General features: G+C 40.5%; 1 protein-coding gene across 6 annotated transcripts in view; it reads left to right on the top strand.

Moving 5' to 3' along the window:
• Positions 1–22,261, top strand: part of ARHGEF9 (Cdc42 guanine nucleotide exchange factor 9) — a 386,748-nt gene that overhangs the window by 157,172 nt on the left and 207,315 nt on the right. The window contains exon 1 of one of the 6 annotated variants that reach the window (XM_025276869.3): positions 939–4,161. The exons of the other annotated variants lie outside the window; for them this stretch is intronic. Within the exon in view, the coding sequence (XP_025132654.1) occupies positions 4,132–4,161 (30 nt within the window). The 5' untranslated portion in view covers positions 939–4,131. Of the gene's footprint in view, positions 1–938; positions 4,162–22,261 lie in introns of those variants that run through there. 6 annotated transcript variants of the gene reach the window in all.

The following is a 22,261-nucleotide window of genomic DNA, read 5'->3' as shown; positions in this document are numbered from 1 at the left end:
GAACAAGATCCAGGAGCTGGTAATCGACAGGGATTCTTGCCCTGCTGCAGTCCATGGGGTCGCAAAGAGATGGACACTACTGGGCAACTGAACTGAACATGTCATCATCTCTAAAATGAGAATGTTGAAGAAGATAATCTTGGAGATCATTGCCAACTTTGATATATATGCATAAGTGATTGTTTAAGATTATTACAATTTGAATGAAGCACAAGCTGGAATCAAGATTTCCAGGATAAATATCAATAACTTCAGATATGCAGATGACACCACCCTTATGGCAGAAAGTGAAGAGGAACTAAAAAGCCTCTTGATGAAAGTGAAAGAGGAGAGTGGAAAAGTTGGCTTAAAGCTCAATATTCAGAAAACAAAGATCATGGCATCCAGTCCCATCACTTCATGGGAAATAGATGGAGAAACAGTGGAAACAGTGTCAGACTTTATTTTTTTGGGTTCCAAAATCACTGCAGATAGTGATTGCAGCCATGAAATTAAAAGACGCTTACTCCTTGGAAGGAAAGTTATGACCAACCTAGAGAGCATATTCAAAAGCAGAGACATTACTTTGCCAACAAAGGTCCATCTAGTCAAGGCTATGGTTTTTCCAGTGGTCATGTATGGATGTGAGAGTTGGACTGCGAAGAAGGCTGAGCGCCAAAGAATTGATGCTTTTGAACTGTGGTGTTGGAGCAGACTCTTGAGAGTCCCTTGGACTGCAAGGAGATCCAACCAGTCCATTCTGAAGGAGATCAGCCCTGGGATTTCTTTGGAAGGAATGATGCTAAAGCTGAAACTCCAATACTTTGGCCACCTCATGCGAAGAGTTGACTTATTGGAAAAGACTCTGATGCTGGGAGGGATTGGGGGCAGGAGGAGAAGGGGATGACAGAGGATGAGGTGGCTGGATGGCATCACTGACTCGATGGACGTGAGTTTGAGTGAACTCCGGGAGTTGGTGATGGACAGGGAGGCCTGGTGTGCTGCAATTCATGGGGTCGCAAAGAGTTGGACATGACTGAGCGACTGAACTGAACTGATGCCTATGGGATCAACATCTGTTCTTCCACATATGTCATACATTAACACTGAAATATTTGCCCTCATATCAATTCTTTCCTCTTCTCCTGCAAACCAATTTTCTCAGATTCCCTTGCTATCTCACTTGTTTTGTCCAAAGGAAGACACTCGTGGGAGACTGGTGAACAGGAGGAAGAGTATTCCTTTACCTCCTGCTTCAGAGAGGTGTATTCTGGAAGTGGCTCTATCTCCTCAGTGACTCTAGCTTCTGGGGACAATTCCTCTATTCATGGCACCTGCACCATCAGGCCAACCACCCCATGCTTTTAGCTTCAATTTAATACCAGTTTCTGGGTTCTGACAATGTTACCTTTTCCCATTACCCATCTAGCTCTAGATGGGTAGAAAACTAGTAATAGTTTTCTATGGTTGCTACATGTTAGCTTGCCCCACCATCCCCTATTTGGCTTCTTTGTTTTGACAGTGTGATTTGTTCTCTGTATTAAACCATACAGAAGAAATATCTAGAGTGGTTTTTATTTTCCTGACTGGATCATTATTGATATAGGCAACTTCTATAAACCCAAGGCTTCTCACTATCACACAAATTGGTGTATCTCCTTCAAAGCATGTGTCACCACCTTTTATTACCTTGTTTGTTTACTTTTTTGTTGTTTATCTTTTCTCCACTTCAAGTAGATTACAAAGTCCATGAGGAACTGTGTCTTGTATCTTGAATAGCTATCCGAATGCCTGGAACAAGGAAGCTCAATAATATTTTTTATGTTTTGTCTTTTTATTTATTTTTTATTGGAGTACAGTTGCTTTACAATGTTGTGTTAGTTTATGCTGTACAATGAATAAATCAGCTATATGTATACAAATATCCCCTCAATAATATTGTTGACTGAATGTATCCATTAAAAAAAATCCAAATTTTATTGGATATCTCCTATGTGCTAGTCACTACTGTAGGAGATAGCAAGGTTAGTAATTCATTGCCTCTGCTTAAAAAAAAAAAAACATTTCCACTTAAGTGACATTAAATAGAAAAATGTACACATAACTAGTGTATTAATTTGCCAGGGCTACCATAATGAAGTACTGCAGTCTGGATGGCTTAAATAACATAAATTTACTTTCTTACAACTCCAAAGGCTGGAAAGTCCAAGATCAAGGTAGTCTTTTCCAAGGCCTCCATGTCCAAATTTCCTCTTCATGTAAGGACACCAGACATATTGGAGTAGGGCCTATACAATGACCTTGTTTTTACTTAACTACCTCTTTAAAGACTCTATCTCCAAATACAGTCACATTCTGAGGCACGGGAGTTTGCACTTCAACATACGAATTTGGGGGCGGGGTGCACAGTTCAGCCTATAACAATCAATGAGTAAAAGATTATTTTCAATTGAGAAAACTAAAGGTGGAACTATAGAAGTTAGATGAAAGGTGATAAAATCAGGTCTTAGAGTATTTCAGAAAAGCTTTCCAGAGGCTGTGTGCCTAGTGTCAGGTCTTAAAGAGATTTTTATAGAGTCGTGAGAGTTGAATGGATTGGTTGGCCATGGAGGTGCATTCAAGAGCCTCAGTCTGAATGAAGGTCCCTAGATGAGACAGTGAGGAGACATTGTAGAATCTCTGAATACTGAACCATCAGACTTGAAAGGAAGTTGAAAGGTCACCCGGGCTAAGTTCCCATTTGATTCAGGAATCCCTTGCCAAAGGACAATTCAGCTTCTGCTTATACCCCTCCCAGGACTGAATACTCATTAAGGCAGTTATTTTGATATTAGGCCAGCTCTGTTTGGCCAAAACAATGCCTTGGATGAAGAGGGGAGCATTTGCTCGAAAGGAGAGGACAGTAAAGTAGTGTGTGGGGCATGCCAGTGATGTCTTCATACCAACCGCCTTCAGGCACTTCTTTCTGATGTCATATTTTAATTCCTTATTGCTGTAACCCCAATCTCTGCTTTTTGTAATCCCTTTCTTGCTTGAACCTCTCTGTGGGTCAGGAGCCTTGGATTCTTGCCTTCTTTGGTTGTGCTACCATGGGCAAATATCTTTCACTCTCTAGTCTTCAATGTTCATGTCTATAATAAGGGACTAATTAATTAACACTGACTGTAATGTCTTCCTCACAAAGTTATTGTAAGACTATATGCAATAATAATAGGTATGAATGTGACCAACAGCATCAACTCCCAGCAGATGCAGAGGGGCCAGTCTGGGTTGAAGAGGTGGGTGGTTTCTCCGTTTGCCTGTTTTGCTGATGTTCATTTGACTTATTCTCAGCAAAATAAGCAAATGGAAAATTCATCCATCAACAAGCTACCTTTTATATTCCTGAGGGTGTCAGGAAGAATCATGAGGGGGTGTGTGTGTGTGTGTGTGTGTGTGTGTGTTTGTATGAACTATAGCAAAAAGAAGCATGGAAAGCTGCAGAGGGTAAAGTTGAGACTATCTTTTTTTATGTGACCTTAGGTAGGTCTCTTCCATCATCTAAACCTCCACTTATTTATCTGTGATATGGATATACCAATGCCTGCCTCCACAAGGTTGTTCTGAGAAGTGAAAGTGATAAAGCAGGAGAGTGTTGGTATGGCTTCACGGGGGGCAGGATCGTATTATTTCAAAGCCTGGCCCAACACCTCTGGCAACTTTGGAAAAGACTTTTCGCTGACTCGACACAATTGGGGAGCCCCACAATAAACAGCATCTAACTCCAGCACAGCCGGAGGCAGGCAGAGGTGGCAGCTGCCTTCTCCTGTGCGGAGGTTATTCACCCACATCATCTCCCTGCATCCCTGCCTCCCAGATCTCAAGCCTTGGCAAGGGACAAAGGCGATCAGTGGGAACCCCCTCTCCCACATCTCCCCAGGCCAAGCACCTCGGGAGCTGTGGGGCAGAGAGGCAGAGCCTGCTGCAGGGATGGAAAAACCTGAATGAAGGGGAGGTCCAGAGAAGAGGGGATTGGGCTGTAGGGCTGTGAAGGAAACGAGGGGGAGGGGGCGCTGGGGCTTTCGCTTGCTCCAGCGCTGCCAGCCCAGCCTGCCTGAAACAACCCGCGACAGCCTCCAGGGCCTTGACGAGAAGCCGGACTTCATTAGCACCATGCAGTGGATAAGGGGCGGATCGGGAATGGTGAGTGAACATAACCGCAGCTTCCCCAGCTTCAGTCCCCTAGCCCCACCCCCAGTTCCTTCACCAGCCGCCATGCAGTGAGCCCCCTAGCTTCTGCACACAGCCCTCTCCGCTGTCCTTGAGAAACCAGCAAGCTTGCTGTGGCCATTTTAGGAGTCTTTGCTCGCCTGCCTGTGAGGAAAGCCCCCTCCCTTCTCCGTCCCCTTTCTTACCACCCCGGAGTGGGAGTGGGATAAGAGTGTGTGTGTGTGTGTGTTGGGGGGGAGGGGGGTCACCTGGCAGACCAGAGAGGCAAGGGGGTGGGTAGAGGGACTCTCTGGGATCAGTGAGTCTCTCAGGAGAGAGTATTGGCTGGGGGCGGGTGGGGAGGCTGGGGGGTGGCACGGGTTTGGGAAAGAGGGGGGAGTTACAAAGCCTGGGATTGTGGAGGGGGCAGTATGGGAGAACTGCATGGTCCCCCAAATAGGCTGTGTGTATCCCCTTACTGGGAGAGCCAGAGAGCCCCTCTCAGAGAAGCTGCCTGGGGGAGTCCTGAAGCCTTTCTTTGCCTAGGCTGGGGTCACCCTGTCCACACTTGAGGCTTTGCCAAGGAGAGGCTACAAAACCTGCCATTCTGGAAATGGGTCCGGCCCCATTCGGTTAGAACTCTCTCTGCCACCCCCAATCTAAGGAGTGTGTGCTTGTGTGTGTGTTTACTATCATCCTCCCAACAGTTCACTGTATGCTATTATGTTCCCTTCTCTACCTGGAGACCTTGGAATGACTTCCTTTGCAGAGAGGAAGTGGTGGCTTCATCTTGATGATTCTCTGACTCAGCGAGGGGTAGCTCAAGTCTGGTTTGGGACTCTGGGGCATGGGAGGCCACCATGCCTTTGTCTTCAGCTGGGAGGCATCGACAAGAGAGTCTTGGAGGTCAGTCAGGTTGGGTCAGCAGGCACTGATGGCAATGCCAGCCTACAGTTCCCCACTGCTACCCATAACCTGCAGCTGAAGGAAGGTAGCCTGAAGCTTTTGGGGAAAAATGGATATTTAACTCCTTTTTTTGTTTCCATTCTGGAAGGGAGGCATAAATCTGGTGTGGGCTAAGACTGTGTTCAGAGGAGTTTCCTCAGACCTCTGTTTCAGTGGTTCTTGAAGTCATTCAGTCTGTATTTGCCAGGGCTTCAAGGGACTCTTCTCAGATCTTCCTCTTTCTGTGGGGTCCCATAAGGCTATTTCAAATGTTTGTAGAATCAGAAAGCAATAGAACAGGAAAAGACCTTCAGACCCGTGTTGTCCATCCAGGAAAGTTGTGATCCAGAGAGTGGGAGAGACTTGCCCAGGGCCACACAGCTCCATGAGCGTAAAGCTCAGTCCAGCACAAGAGTCTCCTGACTCTGTCAGTGTCCCTCTCCACTACTCCACAGAATCATCAAATGGTGCTGAGAAAGGCAGAAAGGAACAGAGAGTCATGATCTTGGTAAAGGACTTCTTTCATAATGAACTAATGCCATGAAATTTGCCTTAAAAAAATGAAAGTCCTAGTATTTCTGGAAGCTGGGTCTAGGAGATACTTCCCTTCTCCTCTAAGTATATTATAGTGTAGGGATCCAGAGCCACCCATTGACAACAGATTAAGTTAATAGAGAAATCTGAAGTTTTGCTAATCGTGTATGAGAAAGAAGAGAGGGAAACAGAAACCTTGTGGAGACTATGTAATTGAAGATTGATGGAGAAATCACATAATATTTTTAGGGAACTGAAGTAGTGAATATTGTATAATGAAAGCATTTATTTAACTATTTGCCAGAATTCAAGTGATAGGGGTAGTAAATTCCATTACAGCCTGGAAAGCAAGAAACTTCTAATCTTGGCTCTGCTGTTTAATAGGAGTGCTTTGAACCTCAGTTTTCTCACCTATTAAATAGGGCTATTAATGATTACCAAAATCCTTCCAGATCTGAGATTCTCAGATTCCTAGAAGTAAATGTTGGGTAAAATTTAACTAGTGGTCCATTATGAAAAAATAAGAGTGCATATTTAGCCACCATTTTATAATGTGGCTGGTCAAAAGGTCATTGCTCCTTGTTCTTTCATTTTCAAAGCCCTGGAAATTCATATTGAGCTTTTCATTACAGTCAGAGTTCTTCGCTGAACACTCGACTATTGAACTGATTCCAAGTGTCACATGTTATACAAAGGTCCTTGAACATAAAACATCAGTTGGCATTTACAGAATAAAATCTGTCTCAGTAGATAGTGTTAAAAAAGAAAAAAAATATGAGCTCACTTTTGATGGTAAATTGTTCAGTGTATTTATTCATAGCTTGTATCTGCAATGTCAGTTTGTGCTAGGTTAGGCAGTACTTCGAGTGGAGGGAACACTGATCTCAGAATCACAAGTCTGACATTGAAGGGCCTTGCTTTCATACTTCTCAACTCTAAAACACTTGGCAGTTGTCAAACCTCTTTCATTCTCAGTATTCTCATCCATCAAATGGGGCAAAGTACCTTATCTCATAGATGCTACTGAGTTTCTTAATTAATTCAACAAAAATACAGAGGCTACTATGAATTGATACTGATCTAGGTATTGGAGGTTGCAGTGAACAAAAAGAAATTCTCTGCTATCATATATCTTACATTCAAGGGGTTGAAGGGGCTCACTAAACAATTGCACAAATAACTATGCAATATGTCAGAAGGTGCTTAGCTCTAAGAAGAAAAAGAAAACCTAGTAAGAGAATAGAGATAGGATTGGAATAATGTATTAGATGTCAGTCGAACCTCTCTAACTAAGAAACATTTGAGTGGATATGTGAAGGAAATGAAGGAACAAGGTCTGTGGGGATATTTAGGTGAAATGGATGAAAAAACAGCCAGAGAAAGAGAGAGAGAGCACATTTGGTTTGTTTAAGGAACACAAGGAGGCCACTGTCCTGGGGACATTTAATCTGAGTGAGATGGGTAATTTTTGGAAAGTTTCAAACAGATGAGGGACTTAATCTGACTTAAATTTTAAGAGGATAATACATTGTAGTGGAGCAAAGAGCTGTGAGGTGGCTCTTGTAATAGTTCAGGTTAGAGGTGATGGTGGCTTGGGCCAGGGTGATGATAATCTATATGAAAGGACTGTACTGAGCATTATAGATGATCTGTATCTTTCTCCTTTCTGGCCAGTCATCCAAATCTCAGATGGCTGAATGTGGAGCTAGAATGAACACAGAGTGAGTAGATGCATGCAAGGGAATTTTGTGTCTAAGTCAATGATCAAATGATCTTCTTTGGGCTCCTGGCCTCTAAGTGGGCTAACTAAGGGTTGATTCTGTATGGATTATCAATGAGTCAGTCTCTTGCTTTCTGGGATTCTGGAGAATATTAAGTATATTATTAGTATTTTGGAGATATGATGCACTTAACATATGTAACATCTGGAATGGATCATTTTTAATACTCTCTTCTCTATGTGACAAAATTATTTTCAGTAATCATGTAATAATCAGTTCTAATAATTGTTTTATTGATTTGTTTTTTTAATTTTCAAATAATTAACAATGATAAAGAAGAATAATTCAATTTTAAAGATATTCAAATTCAGTAACATCTCATATTTGATCTAAAATCTGTACTTATTGAACTTAATTTTCAAATAATTAACAATGATAAAGAAGAATAATTCAATTTTAAAGATATTCAAATTCAGTAACATCTCATATTTGATCTAAAATCTGAACTTATTAAAATCTGTACTACACTCTATAGTTTGTATTGTTTTCTCTGTTCTATATTTTAAACACAAATAAAAACTCTAATTGGTCACAAATGACAGAATTGAAATAACTTACATTGTATCTTTGACTACAATTATTGTGCTATCTTTGTTTACTTCAAACCTGCTACTTAAATTCTGGAACATTTAATCCCACAGGGATCTGCAGACATGAAATGCACCCAAAGCTACTTTGAATGCTTCTTAATCTGGGTTTCCCAGGTGGCACTAGTGATAAAGAACTCACCTGCCAATGCAGTAGATGTAAGAGACATGGGTTTGATCCCCGAGTGGGGAAAATCCCCTGGAGCAGGGCATGGCAACCCACTCTAGTATTCTTGCCTGGAGAATCCCATGGACAGAGGAGCCTGGTGGGCTCCTCCAGGAGTCCATAGGGTCACAAAGAGCTGGATATGACAGAAATGACTTAGCACCCATGCACACAAACCTTTTCAAAGTAAAATGAACTAAAGAAACTCATGTAAAATCTGTATGCATGTTGGGGGTGGCAAGTGTACAACTGGCATCAGCTGAATCAACTCTGAATCAACTTCCATGTAGAATACAATATTATTAAAGGATAAGTAATAAAAGTTGCTTTGAGACTGTATGTATATATTACTAAAACTCAGTAATAACAATAGTTGTTTAGTGTTTTGACCAATGAAAGATGTTTTTCAAGGAGGAATATTCTGTTACTGAGATTATTTAAAATTGCTGGTGCATAGTGATAATAAAAATACACTTTTACTTTTAGTCTTAAAATAATCTATAGGTAGTGCACTCTTTCATTACATACACTAAGGATTGTCTACTCCTATTGTTCCACTCTTGGTATGCCACTGCTTTGGAGACTATGGAATCTTGAATTAATTCCATGACAAATTTCATGTTGCCAGTATAAAAGCCACAGCATTTGAGTTGGTGGAAATCTCTGCATAAGCAAGATAGAGTGGCAACTGGTAAGTTTAATGGTTGATTTATTTCTGCTCTGAATAATAGGAATCTATTCACAGTGGCTTAAAACATGCATATTTCATTCTTTCACATAAAATAGGTCAGAATATAGGCATACCTGGGCCAATATAGTAGCTTTAAGAAGTCTTTGGGGACTTCTCTGCTCTACCATCCTTAGCATTTTGCTTTTATTCTGGAGGTTGCTCCATGATCCAAGATGGGTGTTGAAGCTCCAGAACATTTATTAATATCCACATTTTAGGTATGAGGAAGCATAAAAGAGGAGGAAACGGACTTGACCCTCCTTTTAAAGGAAACTTTCCATGAAATTCTATTTAATACTTCTCCTTAAATCTAGTTGGTCAGAACTAAGTCACATGGACACTTTCAGCTGCAAGGGAAACTTGGAAATGTAGTCATATAAACTGGCTGGTTATGTGCACAACTAACAATCAGGGGAAAGATTTCTGATACAAAGGAGTAAGGGGCTATTGGGAGACAACCTACAGTTATTGTCACAGTTAACCCACATGTATGCCAATCAGTGTAGAAATGCAGAGATTTAGAGCTTGAACTCAGCTTTGGACTATGAGCTACAACCTAATAGATGTGACCAACAGCTAAAATGTGGCCAATAGTAAAAATGCTGCCATCAATCTGGTGAAGGATCAATCAAGGCTTGATGTATTCTAGCCTTCCATTACGTCCCCTTGGTGACAGTCTTTTTGTGAGACCAAGTGGATGGTAATATCCTTCACAGAAATCATGAATACAAAATGAGGAGCAGTATTTAGAGAGGGTAGGGAGGGGAGATGACTAATACAGTCTGAGCTATGTTAAGTCTAAGATGTTCAAACAGCCTCAAATGGGAGATAGCTAATAGGCAGTTTGTGATCTACACATTGAGCTCATAGGAGGACTGGGAGGCATTGGTTACAGTTGAAGTTCTGACAGTAGATGAATTGCCAAGTAGTTTGAAATGCAGATCAGCCTGGGAAAGTGATGTGTAGGATCAGAATTTGAGCCTTCTCCTTTTTGTGGTCCCCTACTCTTGAGCAGACCCAATGTACTGTTTTATCTACTTTCTGGAATTTCCATGGCAACAATATAATTTCGGGCTTTACTTTCTATACTGCTTAAGTTGCTTCTGGACTGCCTCAGCTATAAGGTCCAATCTGGTTGATATTGGGTATAATTTAGCCCAACTCTTTAGATCAGGGGTCAGCAAATTACAGCCTAACGGTCAAATCCCACCCACAGACTAAGAATGATTTTTATATTTCTAAATAGTTGGGAAAAATTGAAAGAAGAATATTTTGTGACATATATGAAATTACACGGAAATTTATATGAAATTCTAATTTCAGTGTCCCTAAAGTTTTATTGGTGATGGACAGGGAGGCCTGGCATGCTGCAATTCATGGAGTTGCAAAGAGTTGGACACAACTGAGTGACTGAACTGAACTGAAAGTTTTATTGGAGCACAGTCATGCTCACTATGCCTTCACGGTACGAAGGCAGATTTGAGTAGCTTTGACAGAAATGATATGGCCTGAAAAGCCTGAAATATTTATTATTTGGCACTTTAAACAAAAGGATTGTGGACTCCCTGCCTCAGAACCCTAGGGTTGCCATGGCAGTTCCTCACAGGAAAGGGATGGACAGGGGCAAGAAAAAGTTTGGATCTCCTACTTTTGATTTATCCAAAGCACATAGGTTTTTTGCTTTATGTGACTGTTGCTTGCTGCTGCTGCTGCTAAGCCACTTCAGTTGTGTCTGACTCTGTGCGACCCCATAGATAGCAGCCCACCAGGCTCCCCCGTCCCTGGGATTCTCCAGGCAGGAACACTGGAGTGGGCTGCCATTTCCTTCTCCAATGCATGAAAGTGAAAAGTGAAAGTGAAGTCGCTCTTTCGTGTCTGACTCTTAGCGACCCCATGGACTGCAGCCTACCAGGCTCCTCCGTCCATTGGATTTTCCAGGCAAGAGTGGGGTGCCATTGCGTTATCCGAGGTTGTTGCTTACAGCTTTGGAAAAGGGTTTTATTTTCCCTGTGTTCTCCCTACTTCCCACACAAAAATTTTTTTCATGCCACTCATTTTGTAGATTGTGAAAACTGAGCCTCAGATAGAGAGGGTACTTTATCCAAGACCACAAACTGAGTGTAACTTGGAAAAGAATCCACATATTCAGCTATATTTCAATTAAAAAGAAAAAAAGAAAAGACACACACAAAATTCAAGAGATAGCAGTAGTAAATTCTGTTATAGCCTGGAAAGCAAGAAACTTCTAATCTTGGCTCTGCTGTTTAATAGGAGTGCTTTGAACCTCAGTTTTCTCACCTATTAAATAGGGCTATTAATGATTACCAAAATCCTTCCAGATCTGAGATTCTCAGATTCCTAGAAGTAAATGTTGGGTAAAATTTAACTAGTGGTCCATTATGAAAAAATAAGAGTGCATATTTAGCCACCATTTTATAATGTGGCTGGTCAAAAGGTCATTGCTCCTTGTTCTTTCATTTTCAAAGCCCTGGAAATTCATATTGAGCTTTTCATTACAGTCAGAGTTCTTCACTGAACACTCGACTATTGAACTGATTGCAAGTGTCACATGTTATACAAAGGTCCTTGAACGTAAAACATCAGTTGGCATTTACAGAATAAAATCTGTCTCAGTAGATAGTGTTAAAAAAGAAAAAAAAATATGAGCTCACTTTTGATGGTAAATTGTTCAGTGTATTTATTCATAGCTTGTATCTGCAATGTCAGTTTGTGCTAGGTTAGGCAGTACTTCGAGTGGAGGGAACACTGATCTCAGAATCACAAGTCTGACATTGAAGGGCCTGGCTTTCATACTTCTCAACTCTAAAACACTTGGCAGTTGTCAAACCTCTTTCATTCTCAGTATTCTCATCCATCAAATGGGGCAAAGTACCTTATCTCATAGATGCTACTGAGTTTCTTAATTAATTCAACAAAAATACAGAGGCTACTATGAATTGATACTGATCTAGGTATTGGAGGTTGCAGTGAACAAAAAGAAATTCTCTGCTATCATATATAAATTGGAAAATAATCCACATATCTAGTTATATTTCTATTAAAAATAATAAAGAAACACCCAGAATTATCTTTGACCAGATGTCTAGCATCGCTATGGCCCAATCAAGTTAATACATAAAATTAATCATCACATAGCCTAACTTATCTTTCCAGTTTTCTGTGAGAATCGTATGTATGAGTAGATAGGAAGGAACTGTGTAAATTTTGTTGCTCTCTACCCATAGGGGAAGATTATTATTCTTGATAAGACAGAAGGGATACACATGTGGGTAGGAAGAATATGATCTTTCCTACTACCCTGAATTCAGCTCTCAGAAGATGAGACCCAACTTACTCTTCTCTGAGTGCCAAGAGATCCAACAGGAATTTCATTCACAAATAACTATCCCTCCCGCCCCAGCCCAAGGCTTCTTGAATTCTCTGCTTGAGGAGAGACAAAAAGGCCCCCAAACAGTCCCATGACATGATGAGAGGAACTCCTTCTTAGGAACCTATTGTTTTGAGAAGTTTGTACATCAGGCTGTTTTTGGTGTGTGTGTGTGGGGGGGGTAGTTGTGTGTGGGGGTAGTTGTGTGTGTAAGTGTGTGTGTGTGCAAGAGAGAGAATGTGACTAGTTCTCCAAGTGATTAAGCTGTTCAATAATGAAAACTAAGCAGTGGCAGAAAACAAATGTATTCAGCTATCTCTAAGAAGTCCTGTTGGCATGAAGAAATATTTTGTCAAAGTGCCTGTGTGGCATACAAGGGAAGTGGCATTCAAGTTGAGTAAGCTATGTAGAGATTTGGAGAAAAATCTTAACAAACTTGCATTATAATAAAAAATAAAGAATGAGATAGTGAAGTTTGTGGGGAGTCTGGGAGAGGCAGCTGGAATTGTGTGTGTAAAGTCCTTAAGGTTGAGATAATTTCGTATGCTCAAAGGACAGAAAGAAGGCAAGTTTGGCTGGAGCACAGTCAGATGGGGAGACAAGTGGCATGATAAAAGTTAGAAAGTCAGGCAGGGACCAGATCACACAGGATCTTGTAGGCCCAGGGAGCTTGCAGGCCCAGGGAAGGTATATACCACTATACTCAAAGATAGTATGGTTCTGTGTTTAATAGCATGTTCAACCAGACTGCCTAGGTTCAAATTCTCACTCTGCCAGTTATTAGTTTAGTGACCTTGAACATGTTACCTAACCTTTCAGTGCTTCAATTATGGCCTCTGAAAAATGAGGATAATAATGGTCTATCCATACTGTTATTGTAAAGATTGAGTTATGCTAACATTGTGTGTGATAGTGCTGGGCACTGATAAGTGCTATTTATTATAAGTACAGTAGGAAGCATTTGAAGCTGTGGAATAATGGGATCTGCTTTGTGATATGAGAAATTGAATTTTTCAGGCTACAGAGGCTAGACTGAGGAGAGTGAAAGTGGAGAAGTCAAGCCCAGTTAAGAAACTGCTGCAGAATAAAGTCATTGGAGCTGAAAAGAGGGCAGATTGGACATAATTTTGAAGATAGAATCAATTAAAATTGATGCTGGATTGAGTGAGAAGTATAGGATCGGGAGGAAATGTGAAAGAAAACCTTTAGGTTTCTGGCTCTGTCACTGACTAGTTGTGTGATTTGGGGCAAAGGATTTAACCATCCTAGGCTCTAGTTTCCTTATGTATTAATCAAGGTTCTCCAGAGAAACAGTACCAACAGGATATGTATGCACACGTGCACACACACACACACACACACACAGTTGTTGACTCTTGAACAACACAGGTTTGAACTGAGTGGGTCCACTTATATGTGCATTTTTTTCACCAAAATATAGACTGCAGTACTACATGATGTGAAACTGTGGATACAGAGGGCTGTCTGTAAGTTATACATGGATTTTCAACTGTGTTATTGCTCAGCACTCTTAACCCTTCCATTGTTTAAAAGTCAACTTATAAATAAATAAACATACACATACACAGAGGGTGAGAGATTTATTTTAAATAATTGGCTCCTGTGATTGTGGAGATTCAAATCCAAAATCTGTAGGGTAGGCCAGAAAGCTGAGAAAAGTTGCAGTCTGAGTCCAAAGGCAGTCTGCTAGCAGAATTCCTTCTTGTTAGAGGGATGTCAGTCTGTTTTAAGACCTTCAACTGAGGCCCACCCACATTGTGAAGTATGATCTGCTTCACCCACAGCCCACAGATTTAAATGTTGATGTCACCTAAAAGAATAATTTCACAGAAATATCCAGAATAATGTTTGACCAAATATCTGAGCATCGTGGCCCAGACAAATTGACACATACAATTAACCATCACACTTTATCTATGAAATTAGAATGATAGTCATCATTCGTCATTGGTACTATTGTGAAGATGAAATTATGTAAAGCACTTGAAACAGAGTATTTCACATAGCAAGGGTTCAAATAATGATCATCTTTATTATTTTAATGCAATAATAATCTCACATTTTGGGGGTATTTTGCATTCCCAAAGCCCCTTCACATACATGCATTTATGTAGGCATCACAACAGTCTTCATACTTTAAAGCTGGGGAAACTGAGACTGGGAGAGATGACATATCTTCTTTTCCTCTTGATGAAAGAGGAGAGTGAAAAAGTTGGCTTAATGCTCAACATTCAGAAAACTAAGATCATGGCATCTGGTTCCATCATTTTGTGGCAAATAGATGGGGAAACAGTGGAAACAGTGGCTGACTTTATTTTTCTGGGCTCAAAAATCATTGCAGATGGTGATTGCAGCCATGAAATTAAAAGACGCTTACTCCTTGGAAGGAAAGTTATGACTAACCTAGACAGCATATTAAAAAACAGAGACATTACTTTGCCAAAAAAGGTCCATCTAGTCAAGGCTATGGTTTTTCCAGTGGTCATGTATGGATGTGAGAGTTGAACTAAAGAGCAAGCTGAGTGCTGAAGAATTGATGCTTTTGAACTGTGGTGTTGGAGAAGACTCTTGAGAGTCCCTTGGACTGAGAGGAGATACAACCAGTCCATCCTAAAGGAGATCAGTCCTGGGTGTTCATTGGAAGGACTGATGTTGAAGCTGAAACTCCAATACTTTGGCTACCTGATGCGAAGTGCTGACTCATTTGAAAAGACCCTGATGCTGGGAAAGATTGAGGGCAGGAGGAGAAGGGGACGGCAGAGGATGAGATGGTTGGATGGCATCACCGACTCAATGGACATGGGTTTGGGTGGAGTCCGGGTGTTGGTGATGGACAGTGAGGCCTGGCGTGCTGTGATTCTTGGTGTCACAAAGTCGGACACGACTGAGCCACTGAACTGAACTGAATTGATCTTCAAACAAAGCCAGGATGAGACCTTGAGCATTACTCACCCCGCTTGCCAGGAATGGATGTTTGCCTGGCTTCCTTCATTCCAGTGGTAAGGGGTACCAGTAATAAGATCATGAATGCAGTAGGGCTTGAGAATGCTCCTGCTGCTGCTAAGTTGCTTCAGTTGTGTCCGACTCTGTGCGACCCCAGACAGTAGCCCAGCAGGCTCCTCTGTCCCTGGGATTCTCCAGGCAAGAATACTGGAGTGGGTTGCCATTTCCTCTGGGTTGAGAATAAGGGCTAACATTTACAAAGCCAATGTTCATCTTGTGACAGGCACTGCATTGCTCTGTTTTGCATGTGTATCTAGTTTAATCTTCCCAACAGTCCTATAAGGTAGATGTGAAATTACCAGGTAGGTTGTGGAAGAGAACAGGGCTCTTAGGCTACATGCTGAGAACTCAAATAACTTTTGCTCCTTCCTCTCTCACTATTATAAATTCTAGAGATTGTGAAAACTGAGGGAAGCCATTTGAATGTTTGTGAGACATATGTATTTGGGTGTGTAAAGGTCAATGAGGCCTGGCAGAATGCCTTTTGTGTACAGAGCAGGCACTCCTATGAATATTTGTGGAATGAATGAGTGAACTGATGAAGGAAAAGATTCTTAAACTGCCTATAGTCAACCATACCTGGAGCTGGCCCTAGAAAAGGCAGAGGAATTTGTGATAAATATTTTCTTTGGCCCAGGTGAGATGCCCCTGAACCAGCCAGGCTGTTAGGTGAGGGGTACAGGCTGAAATGGGAAGCTTCAGAAGTCCTTCCTGAGAAAATTGCTTAACTCCTTTGGATACCAGTTTACTAATATGCAAAATGGGGCCATTTTATCCCTCTCTTTTTCTCTCTCTCTCTCCCACACACACATGCACACTGCCCTCCCCACTCCTTCATTCACTTATTCAATAATACATATTGAGCATCTGCTATGTACCAGACACTGTTTTAGGCACCGAATTGTGAACAAATCAGACAAAATCCTGTTCTTGTGGAACAAATTTTCTAGTACGGCAGATACATGCTAAGCAAATTATTACATAAAGCATATAGTATGTTCTAAGTGCTAAAGAGAAAAAATACAGCAGGGAAGAGGGAGAAGAAGTATACATAGGGGCAGTTCGAATTTTAATTTTCTATTTTCGGCTGCACTTCTTTCACAAGTTTGCCATGAGTTTGAAATGTGATAAAAGGCTTGTTTAAGAAGCTGTGAATTTCCATTTCAATGTAAGCTGCAGTTATTCTTGGGGGCGGGGGGAGGATAATTTTTCTTGATCCTTATTTGCTGTTCTCTTTTCTATCAGTGTAGTAAGAGTTCTGATCTGGAGGACAAGAAATTTGGGTTCTAAGCCTAGCCCTGGTATGATAGTTTCTTAAAAATTCTAAATGTATAGAACTTTATGGACTCGAAAGTACTGTCCCCAGAACTGAGTTTTCTGGCTTTTAATTCTTGGTTCTTTCCATTCTACCATGAAGCAGTGAGAGCTGAGGTAAGTCTCTTTCCTTCTGAGAACCAGAGTGTTCCCCTTATGTAAAGTGGAATTACCCTCCACCCCTTGCTAGCCTTCTTTGGCTGTTGTGAGGTCCAACCAGATAATGTCATAAAATGAGCCTGTAAGGGCTGTTTGCTGTGATCTGGAGAACTGGTACTCCTGCTTAAGGGACTTTTTTTTTTGTACTGTATAAATTGGTTGTATGTGTGGAGGTGGGAGAGTGAGCCTTTGGGACTGAGTGCAACTTTCCTTTTGCAGAAGCTGGTGGGTATAGTGGAGGAATCAATGAGTCTTAGCACCTCCAGAAATGAACAGCTATACAGAAACATTTAGCATCTCATGACGAAGTGGCAACCAGTGGTGTTCAGCCCCTTTTCACCACTCTGCTTTAGAGAAGTGGGAACCAGCACTAACCTTTTGACATTTAATACACAAATGACTCATGACCTTTAGAGACTTCCCCTTGCTGCTTAGATATGATCTAATTCAGAATACTAGGGTTGGGATGGGGAGCATTGAATAAGTAGAATCTTCATTTAGTATTCCCCTCACTTTTTCTACTATAACAGTTATTCTCTTCTTAACCAAATGTTTTACTCCATATAGAACTTTCAAATTCATTATATCATCATCTTTTTAGTAGGTATTATTTGTTTCTTCTATTATAGATGAGGAAAATGAGGCTCAGAGAGTATATTATTTGCCTAAAGTAAGGGGAAAAGATAATATTCAAACCTTCAAATAATAGTAATTGTTAGCATTTACTGAGCTTCCTATATGCCAGGCATTATTCTAAGTGCTTTACATGAATTCACTTGTAAACCCTCACCAACAACTGTAAGAATCTCTCTATTTTTCAGGTGAGGAAACGACAATACTAAGAGTCTGGAGCTTGCTTAAAGTGAAGGGCAGAGTGAGTACCAGGACATTATAGAATTCTCCCCATTTTAAAGGTGAAAAAAATGAGGCTCAAAAACATTAAGAAACTTGCTCAAGGTCAAGCAACCAACAATTGGAAGAACTGAGGTAGAAATTCAGCAAGCTGACTCTAATGCCTATGTTCAGACTCTCAAACTGTACTGCTTCTAGTGTAGGGCTCTTTGTAACCAGGTTAGTTGAAGCAGAGAGAAAGAAAAAGGGGGTGCATATTAACATTACACAGCATATTTAACATTTAAAAAATTATTTTTTAATGAATATAACAGTCACATCTTTAAAAATCAAGCAAACTTTTTAAATGTATAAATGAATGAACCTTATTCATCCAGGTCCCCCCATTAGAGGTTACTAGAGTTTCTTTATGCAGATATGAGCAAAATTATTTTATTTTCTTTATTGTTCATCCCCCAAACCATACATTTTATGTACCATTCAATATATTTCTTTGTACTTCTTTACTGAAGTATAATTAACTTATAATATTATATTAGTTTCAGGTGTACAACATAGTGATTCAATATTCTTATACTCTACCAAATGATCATGATAGTAACTCTAGTTATAACCTGCCACCATACAATGTTATTATAACATTATTGACTATATTCCCTATGCTGTACATTACATCACCATGAGTTATTTATTTTATAACTGGAAGTTTGTACCTGTTAATCTCTCTCATCTATTTTACTCATCCCTTCCCCCTCTCCCCTCTGACAGTCACCAGTTTTTTTTTCTCTGTATCTGAGTCTGTTTCTGTTTTATTATGTTTGCTCATTTGTTTTTTTAGAATCCACATATAAGTGAAATAATACAGTATTTTTCTTTCTCTGTCTGACTTGTTTCACTTAGCATAATACCTTCTAGGTCCACCCGTGTTGTCTCAAATGGCAAGACTCCATTCTCTTTAAGGCTGAGTAATATTCCACGTCTTCTTTATCTATCCATCCATTAATGGACACTTTAGACTGCTTCCATATCTTGGCTATTCTAAATAATGCTGCAATGAACATAGGGGTATATATATCTCTTCAAATTGTGCTTTTGCTTTCTTTGGGTGCCCAGAAATGTAATTGTTGTATCATATACTGCTGTTGCTGCTGCTGCTACTAAGTCGCTTCAGTCGTGTCCAACTCTGTGTGACCCCATAGATGGCAGCCCACCGGGCTCCGCCGTCCCTGGGATTCTCCAGGCAAGAGTACTGGAGTTGGTTGCCATTGCTTTCTCCAGTGCATGAAAGTGAAGAGTGAAAGTTAAGTTGCTCAGTCATGTCCGACTCTTCCCGACCCCATGGACTGCAGCCTACCAGGCTCCTCCGTCCATGGGATTCTCCAGGCAAGAGTACTGGAGTGGGGTGCCATTGCCTTCTCCGATTGTATCATGTAGAAGTTCTATTTTTAATTTTTGAGGAACTGTTTTCCATAGTGGCTTCACCAATGTACATCCCCAGCAACAGTGCACAAGGATTCCCTTTTCTCCACACCTTTTCCAGTACTGTCACTTGTCTTTTTAATGATAGCCAATCTGACAGGTGATATTTCATTGTGGTTTTGATTTGCATTTCCCTGATGATTAGTGATGTTGAACATCTTTTCACATATCTGTTAGCCATCTCTATGTGTTCTTTGGAAAAATGTCCATTCAGGTCCTCTGCCCATTTTTCAGTCAGATGTTTTTTTTTCCAATATTGAGTTATATGATATTGTGTATCTTTATATTAACCTCTGATCAGCTATATCATTTACAAATATCTTCTCCCATTCATTAGGCTGCCTTTTCATTTTGTTGATAGCTTCCTTCACCACATAAAATCTTTTTAGCTTTATGTAGCCTCATTTGTTTGTTTTTGCATTTGTTTCCCTTGCCTGAGGAGACACCTAAAAGAAAATATTGCTGAGACTGATGCCAAAGAGCATACCATATGTTTTCTTCCAGAATTTTTATGGTTTCAGGTTTTAACATTCAAACCGTTAATCCATTTTGAGTTTAATTTTGATATATGGTATGAGAAAATAGTCCAGTTTGATTCTCTTACATATGTATGTCTATTTTTCCCAACAACATTTATTGAAGAGGCTGTTTTATCCCCATTGTATGTTCTTGCTTTCTTTGTTATAGATTAATTAACTATATAAAAATGAGCTTTTTTCTGGACTCTCTAATCTGTTCCATTGATAGATGTGTCTGTTTTTGTGCCAGCAGTATACTGTTTTGATTATTGTAGCTTTGTAGTCTAGTTTTAAATCAGGGAACATGATACCTGGGCTTCCCTGGTAACTCAGATGGTAATTCAGGCTGCAATGCAGGAAACCCTAGTTTGATTCCTGGGTCAAGAAAATCCCCCAGAGAAAGGATAGGATACTCACTCCAGTACTCTTGGGCTTCTTGGTGGCTCAGATGCTAAAGAATCTGCCTGCAATATGCGAGGCCTGGGTTCCACCCCTGGGTTGGGAAGATCCCCTGGAGAAGGGAATGCTAGCATACTCCAGTATTCTTGCCTGGAGAATCCCCGTGGACAGAGGAGCCTGGCAGCTACAGTCCACAGGGTCACAAAGAGTCAGACATGACTGAGTGACTAAGCACACACACATACACAGCATGATACATCCAGCTTTGTTCTTTTTTTCTTAAGATTGTTTTGGCTATTTAGAATCTTTTATGTTTCCATACCAGTGTTAGAATAATTTACTCTAGGTCTGTGAAAAATGCCATTATCTGTATCTTGATAGGGATTGAATTGAATCTGTAGATTGCCTTGGAGAATACTAACAAAATTAATTCTGCATATTTCTTTTTTCATACAATATATCTTTCAGATGTCTCCACATCAATCCACAAAGACTTTCAGAAGTCTCATCTTGACGCTCACAAATCTCTACAAACCTCTATCGATCTGTGTGTCCTGCACACATCTTTTTATTTTTTACCAATCTTTGGTAGTGTCCAACTCTGTTTACATCTTCGCTCAGAGCCTCACTGCTAGACTATCTGGGACTTCTATAGAAAATATAGTGCCTAAACTAATTCCTTGGTCTTCCTCTGACACATAATCCAGTATCTTACAAACTCCCTAGCCGAACTAACCCCCTCCCCTCCTATTGCAGTTTCAACTTACTCCTATCATCTACCTACCTACCAGCCAATCTACCTGCTTATCTATGTAATGCTTGTTGGCTATCTATTCTGAGCAAAGCACCATGCTTACTTTGATGATGAATGCTTAGTGTCCTTGCTGTTCAGCAGTTTTCAGTTTAAATGGAGCCTGTAAATAAATAATCTTGGACATAGGAGTCAGAGAAGTAGCTGATTGAGTGAGTCATGAGGCCCAAGGATGGAATTATTCAGATTAGGCTCCTAAACTAAACACTGGGCCTCAGGGAAGTGTTCACTGCCCATATAAACCCTGAATTAATGCATTATTGGGTTTGGCCTTCCCAGAAAAATCCTGAACCTGATATGAAAGCATAGTACTTCCTCTGAAGGGTCTTTTAGACCCTTGCTACTTTCTTCTAACCAGTCCTTTCTACTCTGAGTAGAGGCAAGTTGTCTGACCCGCCAGCTTGCTTGAAATGGAACTGCAATAAGCCTCCACCCTCACCCCCATCCCCCGCAAAAAAAAAAAAAAAAAAAGAGAGAGAGAGAAAGAAATAGGCCCAAAATAAATCATGTAAAGAAACAGGAGGAAATGCTGGTTCTGGGTATTTATTCAGCAATGTATTCAGTCTTTGGCCACAGGAGGGCGGTATAGGCAATGTTTCTTGAGGGAAGGGCTTCCTTCTGAGTGGTGGTTTAGGATGGCTTCTGCCAACAGAGAAAAGAAAACCAAAGAGGTCCTGAAATTCTCAGGCTGTAATCTGGAAATTTTAGTCCCTTTGGAGAAGTTCTAACTAACGGAAGCCCTGGGGGAAGGGAGGCAGTGCAAAGGTTGGTATTCACAGGCCACAGCAGAGAGTAATTCCATGACACTTTTCCTCTACATCCTAAATTGTGAATCAAGAGGACTATGCCTTGATCTTCATTCACTCATTCATTCATTTACCATTTAGTTATTCACTCATTTAAAAATATTTATTGAATTCCAAGCACTGTTCTAGGTGCTAGAGATACAGCAATGAAAAAAACAGTCTCTACCTTCATGGAGCTTACACTTTATAAAGGGAGAAAACAAACCAATAAACAAATAATTATAACATTTCAAGGCTAGAAAGAAAAGCAGGATGATGGAATAGACAGTGATTGGATGGTTCAGGGATGGACTCCTTTTGAAGAGATGTAATTACACCTAAACTTGTAGATAGCTAGGAGAAAAATCTTCAGGCAGAGTCAAATTCTTAATCCTGTCTGATTTTTCCTGTAAAATGCCACCCACACAACTATACAATTATATGCAACCTTATTCTTTAACTTAAACCAATCACTCGCCTTTCTTCAGGGTACGCCACTTAAGACCAAATCCACGTCTGCCACATTTTTAGCAAGGCTGTTGAAATTTTAAAACAACCAATGCTTTAAGTTACAACTTTAAAACAAGTCACGGTCTTTTAAGTTTTAAGTAAGTTTAAGGAC

Source organism: Bubalus bubalis, chromosome X (assembly GCF_019923935.1).
Source record: "Bubalus bubalis isolate 160015118507 breed Murrah chromosome X, NDDB_SH_1, whole genome shotgun sequence".
In the NCBI taxonomy this organism is placed as follows: domain Eukaryota; kingdom Metazoa; phylum Chordata; class Mammalia; order Artiodactyla; family Bovidae; genus Bubalus; species Bubalus bubalis.
The sequence above is the reverse complement of the archived record's forward strand: the minus strand, read 5'-3'. Positions and strand labels throughout refer to the sequence as shown.